Source organism: Takifugu rubripes, chromosome 16, assembly GCF_901000725.2.
Source record: "Takifugu rubripes chromosome 16, fTakRub1.2, whole genome shotgun sequence".
Lineage (NCBI taxonomy): Eukaryota > Metazoa > Chordata > Actinopteri > Tetraodontiformes > Tetraodontidae > Takifugu > Takifugu rubripes.
Window position 1 is genome coordinate 7,495,180 of NC_042300.1, and position 7,807 is coordinate 7,502,986.

Consider the following 7,807-nt stretch of genomic DNA (forward strand, 5'->3'; position numbering starts at 1 on the left):
GGGTTAGGACTTATCATCACAATCTGATACGTCATTGCTGCATCCTTGTCCCCATATATATATATGGGAAAGTTGACAATTAACATCCTTTTATCCTTGAACAGCAATAGCACCTTATGACATTAGTTGTTTTTTTGGGTTTTGGTATATTAAGTATTTCAACAGCTGAATAGAGGAAAAAATACCAACAAATACAAGTCGGGCAGCCATACCGATCGAGTAGAACCCCATTAGGACGGAATGGAGTGAAGTTGCTGTTATTGTTCATTTTGTCGGTTCTTTTAAATGAGCTGACTCACTAAATGGAACGCGGCCCTGATTCGTATTCTTAATTCAAGGCGCCGCGACCTGCCAGAATGACAACATGGCGGCCGTGGAGCCGCTCCGTTGTCCGGCTCTTTCACTTTTGTAGCACAGGGGGTACTATCGGACACAAGGCTCTGCATTGAACGGGAGGAGTGTCTAAAAAACCCGAACCGTCCATTGGCCTGAACCTCGGGTTGCTGAGCGCCCTGCGCAGGAGAGGAACCCTCGGAAGACCAAAGCCGTCGAGGAAGCACCTGAGGCTGCTATTTGTTGCGGTGACACCATGGAGGACACGGTAAGAGCTCCGGTAAGAGCTCCGGTAAGAGCTCCGGATCTGCTGTAAAGAGCCGCTTTTCCCCTCGCCGTGTAAACTTTACACCGAGCAACTTTACAGAGAGCTTAACGGTGCAGGATCGAAACTTTGGACGTCTCTTCTGCCTCTCTTTGCTTTGTGTTATTAATTTTGTTATAAGTTGAAACTTTGCCCCCAAAACCTTATTAAGGGTAACATTAATGTACCTTTACTAAAACTCAAATTTACGATTTGGATAGTTTTTGCACCACCTCTTTTTTGTGATATTTGGAGACGCTAAAAAGTAATTTTGATATTTTCTGTATTGGAACGGATTAATGCTGGTTTTAAACGTGCTTTTGTGGTTTATTATACAGTTTAATTGATCTGATTAGAACATGTCTTCTCCTCCAGTCCAGCCATTCAGAAAGGGCAGAACTGGAAGAGGAGCCTGAGTTTGTGGACATATTGGAGGAGAGAAGAAGCAGCACTGACCTTGGCTTCGCCCTCAGGACCTTTAGCCCCCAGCCTTACAGGGAAGCCTCACCCTGCTCCTCCTCTGACCTCAGCAGAGCCGTAATGGAGTCCCAGTTTCTGCGTTACGTGGTTAAAGAGGTGAAACACAGAGGGTGTTACCAGAGGTTTGTTGTTGGTGCCATCTACATGAACCCCGTTCCTGCATTTTGTCCCCAGATCGCCACAGAGACGGGAGTAACGGTGAAGGAGGTGAGGGAGGACGCTCGCACCATCCTGGAGGAAATGTCTCAAAACCTGCAGCTGGGGTTTATCCGGCTGATGGCCTACACCCTCAGCAAAGTGTTCAAGAGACTCTTCAGCAACATCTTTGTCAACATAGAGGGGCTTAACATGGTGAGATGTACATAAACGAGAGGTTTGAAACAGACGTCATCATGCAGCACTGTTGTTTTTGCGTGATCCTGAAGCTCCAACAAGCCGTGCAGGAGAACCCTGTGATCCTGATGCCCAACCACCGGAGCTACATGGACTTCTTGGCTATCTCCTACATCCTGTTTAGCTACGACATTCCCGTTCCCGTCATAGCTGCTGGAATTCGCAAGTATCTATTTGACTCCGAACGAGAGCGTGTGATACGGCAGATGCTGTTGGAGTAAGTATTTTCTCCGCTCCCTTTCAACGACGTCTGTTGACCCTCATCCTGCAGCCCTGTTGGGGATGAAGATTGTCGGAGAAATTTTGCGTCGCTCTGGAGCTTTCTTTATCCGACGCTCCATCGGCTCTGACAAACTCTACTGGGCGGTGCTGTCGGAATACATCAAGACCATTGTCAGGGTAGGACGCGGTATTGGATTCTGTTTGTAATTCCACGCAGCATTCGGACTCCTCTGTTCTCTGTAGAAAGGATTTGCTCCCGTGGAGTTTTATGTCGAAGGTCTGCGGAGTCGTACACTCAAGTCCCTGGTACCCAGGTTAGGTGAGTGTTGGTGTCTATTACATTTATGTCATACTTTGCACATTTTATGCCATTCTTTTATAGAAACAACATCCATGGGTTATTTCATGGGTCTACAGGGATGATGCACATGGTGCTGGAGCCCTTCTTCAAAGGAGAGGTGTTCGACATCACCTTGGTTCCCATCAGTATCAGCTACGACCGTGTCCTCGAGGAATCGCTGCTTGCACATGAGCTACTGGGCATCCCCAAGCCCAAAGAAAGCACCACAGTACGTCTAAGGCACAATCATTTCTTCCAGTTAAAAAGGGTTCATTGTGGTGTTTTCCTCCTTAGTCTAACGATAAAGGAATTCTCCTCTGCATGAAGATTATTTCTGGCTTCCTTCTCAGCTTTGCTTAATCACCGCAGGGTCTGCTGAAGGCTAGCAAAGTCCTCCAGGAAGATTATGGCAGCATGCATGTGACCTTTGGTCGCCCCCTCTCGGTCCGTCGACTGTGTCACAACAAGATAAACCGCTGCCAGTACAATCTCATTCCAAGGTTAGTAAACCTAAAATTCTGTTTGAGATGCAATGTTTTAAAGCAGATTTTCCTGACCTTAAACTAAATAATTTCCAAAATACATTAAGTTTTGTCGTCAGTCCTCCATCGTACGATCTGTGACGTCTGCGTGGTGTCTTTTGCTTCAGGGATCTTCCTCAGAAGCCCAGCGCAGACATTCAGGCCTGTGTGAGCTGGCTGGCTCATCTGATGGTACGATTCCAAGAAGGCGGCTCGGTGATCAGCCCCTGGTCTCTGATGGCCTCCCTGCTGCTCCAAACTCCCGTCACGGTCTTGTTAGGAGAGGGTCTGTTGTGGCATCGGCTCACAGAAAAAACCCTTTGGCTCAGGAAGCTGGCGTTGGAGTTTGGAGGTCGCCTAAAATGGCCTGGTGGGTGAAGCGATCTATTTCTGCCAGCTTCTTATCCTACCAGCAGGTGGCGCTGTGTGGTTACAGACTTACTGATGAGGGCAACACTATGTGCTCAAATTATGTCAGCATCAGGTTTCTTTTGGAGGAAAACAATTGCCCTTAGGAAGTTTTGGATGATTGTTTGAACAGTCTGTGCAGCATCTGATGAATTTAAGACCGGAACGCACTCGCTCACTCTGCTAGAACCGGGAATTGTTGCTGCATCGGATGCTGTTCCTAAGCTCCGGTCTGTCGACACCTCACCTGTGAACACTGATGTTCCCTGTCAATTCCATCTGCAGCAGATCAGACAGATTAGATGAATGTGTGTTGTCACAAGTGCTCAGATTCACTTAGGAGCTGTTCAGTGGATTATTGCACTGTAAGTAACTTATCCTAAGAGGACCCCCACTGACCCGTCTCGCTTCACAGGTGTGAGATGTGTGCACATTCCCACAGGTCAATAAGCCGCACCAGCTGAAATTCAGAGGTTGAGTCCTTCCTCTTGACTGTTTCCTCCAGCTCGAGCCCGCCATTCGGATGTGATGTCGTCTGCGGCGGAGCGTCATCGTTCCGTAGTTCGCTGTCAAGCGGGACGCGTTCACCTGGTTCAGGAGGACGAGCCTGCGAGGAAACACGCCGCCAGCCGGGAGGACGGCGTGAGCAGAACAGCAGCAGCAGTTCTGATGCTGGCTTCCTACAGGAATCAGTGCATGCATGTTTTCGTACGTCCCGCCATCCTCGCTGCAGCCATCCGCACCAGCAGAGCCACACGGAGAGGTGGGATTACAGACCACAGGCGCGTTTCCCTAAACGGGATGGCTCTGAAGGAATAAACATGCCTGCCCCCCCCCTTTCTGTTCACAGAAGAGCTCTTCAACTACTTCTTCTTCCTGCAGGACATCTTCTCCAACGAGTTCATCTTCGTCCCTGGAAAATCATCTCAGGTTGTTGTCTCACCTTTCTTCTCGGGACGGTGATCGGAAAGAGGATTAGAGCTGTCGGAGGTTTTGGTAAACTGCTGATCCGTGTTTTTGGATAACCAGGACTTTAATGAGGCGTGCTACCTCCTGAAGAAATGTGGCGCAGTTCACATCACCCAGCAGGAAGTCAACGTCTCAGACAGGGGTCAAGAGGTGTTGGACTTCCTGCAAGCGCTCCTGCAGCCCTTCATCAACTCTTATCAGGTCATTTGAACTGAAATCATGACAAAACACCACTAAATCCAATGTGCTGGCTGTCAGTTGGCTGTACGGGTATCTGTGTGTCCAGGTGGTGTTCAGGTACCTCTGTGAAGATGACCATCAGGTGTTCTCTGAGAGACAATTCTTACCTTCTGTGAGAAAACTAGCCACTAAGCTCATCCTCTCAGGTGCTCTGGACAGCATTAAAGCCCCCCCGACCTTTTAAAATCACCTGTGGCTTTAACTCTTTTACATATTTGCATTCCAGGTGAGCTTGACACCTTCGAAACGCTTTCGTCCGACATGCAGAAGAACGTCCTGTCTGCTCTGCGGAGGCTGGAGATTGTGAGGAAGACGATGGGGTGAGCAGCCCGATGAGCTCCTTCAAATCTGTTTGGTTCTCAGCTTGTTTCCTGCAGAGTTGGAGACTTTTTCATGTTCTCAATCTGTTTCCTGCTCCCAGGTCAGAGCAGAGCGAGTACAGAGTGAACAAGGGAGCTGTCAGAAGAATTCAAGACACACTCTGTAAGTTTCCATCGAGCTGAGGCACTTTTGTTTAAATGTGTTTATCACACCATCCAGTGAGGTTTAATTTCCTCCTCCTCTCACTGTAGCTGGGAAAATCCCCCCTCGGAAGCTTCAGACTCCGCCTGACGCAAAGCTTTAGTCTCTGTTGGAACTGGTTCACGTTCGCTGTGGGCATTAACTCCTGCCTGACCTTTCCCTGCCTGCTTCTCCTTCCGTTACCTCCAGGAGACCAGCGACTGCACCTTAATTCTGCTCTCAGACAAAACAGCACAGGCCTCCGATTAGACTTACAGCACCCATTAAACCCTTTTATGCGTCCTCACTGTCAAGTAAAGCTGTTAAAAACATCTGTTCATCATTTTGATGCAAAATTTTGGCTGTGCGGTGACACAATATCAGGGACGGGTAAGGAAATATCTTAGAATGACTGTTAAGAAACGCTAGAATTCAGGATTGCCCAATCCAGTCCTTACGAGATCCAGCCGGGTTTTCCGTCCTATCAGGGGTGCTTTCACCTTGGAACCCAGGACAATGACCCTGCTGGATGGTGGCCCTGGTAGGACTGGATTGAGGAAGCCTGCAGTAGATGATAGAGGAATTCACCCAGGATGGGACTAACGGCTGAACCAGGAAGTACGTCAGGCTGTTTCTGTCTTCATTATTATGTTCTAATGATGGTTTCTATGTGTTTAGCTGCTTTTAACTTCTTAACTGGATCTGCAATAATATTCCAACTCAAATATCAAATGAATGCTTTCAGAGCTCTGCACCGATGTACCACTGTTGGTGTTTATTTTAAACTTCTTTACAGTAAAATCTGTACCAAAACGCACCGTATGTTACGTCATTTCTTGGTGCAAACCCCTTAATGGTGAGTGACAAGCAGGGCAAAGTTCAACCTCCAGCAGCGAGAACAAGGCCTCATCGAGCCAAATGATGGGGCTACGTTCATCTATACACCGGTGGGACATCGACTTTGATGCGCAAAGCGCTGACGGGGTCTTGACAAAACACCGAGATGTATTCCAGAACTTTGGAATTGAGCCTTTTCTCACACTCCTTGGCTCGGTGGCGCTCTCTGTCCCACCTGTCCTTCTCACCGTTCATCTGGGAGAAGAGGTTGAGCTGGATGGTGCGCAGCGTGGCCGCCAGGACGTAGAAGGCCCCCTGCATCATGTGGCTGAAGGCTGAGCCCAGGCTGAGCGCCGCGCTCATCATGTTGGGCGCCGTCTCGCACACCACGCACACGCCCTCCAGAAAGTGAAGCGTGCCTTTCCTCACCATGGTCTGGCTCTGCTGCTGGGAGCCTTCAGGGGAGGGGGGCTGCTGCACGTGATTGATCAGGAACCGTGCGCAGTCCGCGAAGTGGGTGGCGGCGCGGCGCAGCGGGAGGAGAGCCAGGTACAGGTGGCAAGCGGCTTTGGTGAGAGCATGGAAGAGCAGCCGCAGCTCCAGCACGGCATTGCCTGGAGATAAGAGGGTAACGGGGTTAGCCGCGGGCTAATTTAACACCCTGGTTAATGTCAGCAAGCATTACAAACAGCGTCTGCCACACTGGATTAAAGTTGGTTCTCCAGCCGTGTGGGTGGAGAGCTTCGCCTCACCCGCACGCGCGTCTGTGCGTACGCGCCTCGGCGATGGACAGCGAAACGACCTACATGATATCACATGTTCTGGCTCATTCCTTTAAATTTACAGTCCTATATATTTAGTTTGAGCACTTGTAAAAATGAGATTCTATATCAGATCCGCGCGTTTTTGGGGGGAAATACATATTTAATGATGATTCTTCGTATATCAAATACAACAGTGGTAGGAAATATCTTCGAATGAAGACTATTAAAGGTTCGGCAAACAACATTTCACCCTAAATACTCAACATAGAATAAAGTTCTGCATAGAAAGCACTGAATGTGGTTCCACTAGCCTACTTAAGTACATTGCAAATCGCATCCGAACTAAGCGACCCAACATAGATCATGAGAGATTGGATGCTTTTGCTGGTGCAAACATTTCAGGAGTTAAGGATCCAGATTTTAAATGAAAGCAGCAGAAGACACATAACGCATTTCCAAAGTAAGTTTCCCTCACCGTCTATGAAGCAGAAAATCCAGAGCAGGGAAATAATCGCTGCCAACCATGTCCACCAATCCATGTAGTCTCGCCCCTGCAGGACTCGGCCAGGAAAAGAAAGGAAGCTGTGACGGTTCCAGGTTAGACTGTGCCAAGCCCTGCCCCGCCTTTACGCAGCAGGTGCGTAAACATCAATGTGGTTGAACACGCACAGGGGCAGGTTATTGTTGGGTGTAACTTCAAATGCATGCACAGAAATCTTTAATAGCTCACATGAAGGGAAAAGAAATCATTGAGTTTTGCTTTCGTTTCAGGAAAAGCAGAACAGTGTTATGTCAAAGTCAGGATTCATCAGATTAAAGCCGTGAAATACAGATCAAAGCTGAAGAGAATTGTCTGCTTTTTTGTATATGTTTCTGTTTTACGTTAGAATTAGTTTAGATGTAAGGAATAATATAATCATTAGCAAGTGTAAAAACGATAAGCAGTCAGTTGACCCTTCCTTGACATGACTTGTTTAGATAACTGTAATCAGGGGAGACAGTCAGGCTGAAAGGGTTAAACACCCATCTAAAACTGGACAGCATAGTTTAGTGGTGTTAATACGTTTGTCTGGAAGAAGAATGTGAACTTTGATCTGGCTATTTGGGAAATAGTTAAAAACACCAGAGAACAGGCCTATTTATTTTTATTATGTCCAATACACTTAATGAGTCATGAAAAAAACCGATTTTTTTCAAATAAACGTAGGCATTGTTTTCTTTTCTAGCAGTTAATAGTTATCGATTGTTGTATGAACTGTTAAATGTGGAAAATTATATTGTGCATTTCAGATGTATGAAATAAAATAATTGTTATTATATGCAGGAGCTTATACATATTTCTTGGGTCGTATTGATATTTTTAGTCCCCGTCCCTCGTCATTTTAAATGATGTCATTCACAAACGGCACACCTATCCTCGGTGCAGGTATGAAGAAGACTACAGGTATTAGACGGAGCCAAATAGAGCCAAGCGACAGCAAGGCAAAAAAGAATG

General features: G+C 47.4%; 2 protein-coding genes across 3 annotated transcripts; one reads left to right on the forward strand and one right to left on the reverse strand.

Moving 5' to 3' along the window:
* Positions 1-382: 382 nt before the first annotated feature.
* gnpat2 (glyceronephosphate O-acyltransferase 2) lies at positions 383-5,526 on the forward strand. Of its 2 annotated transcripts, none has more exons than XM_029849181.1 (16): positions 383-613; positions 1,013-1,213; positions 1,292-1,468; positions 1,543-1,672; positions 1,782-1,909; positions 1,976-2,051; positions 2,150-2,301; positions 2,442-2,572; positions 2,722-2,963; positions 3,507-3,764; positions 3,852-3,931; positions 4,031-4,171; positions 4,257-4,356; positions 4,437-4,530; positions 4,632-4,693; positions 4,783-5,526. In XM_029849181.1, exons 1-16 carry the CDS (start codon positions 590-592, stop codon positions 4,833-4,835), a joined length of 2,049 nt encoding a protein of 682 aa, XP_029705041.1. In that variant the 5' UTR covers positions 383-589; the 3' UTR covers positions 4,836-5,526. The 2 variants fall into 2 exon arrangements, with proteins under 2 accessions (XP_029705041.1, XP_029705042.1); XM_029849182.1 differs by having other exon boundaries at positions 383-601.
* On the reverse strand, positions 5,472-6,956 carry LOC101073018 (uncharacterized). Its single transcript, XM_003971645.3, has 2 exons — positions 6,788-6,956; positions 5,472-6,162 (listed from the first exon to the last, which is right to left on the reverse strand). Exons 1-2 carry the CDS (start codon positions 6,849-6,851, stop codon positions 5,645-5,647), a joined length of 582 nt encoding a protein of 193 aa, XP_003971694.1. The 5' UTR covers positions 6,852-6,956; the 3' UTR covers positions 5,472-5,644.
* Between the last annotated feature and the right edge of the window lie 851 nt (positions 6,957-7,807).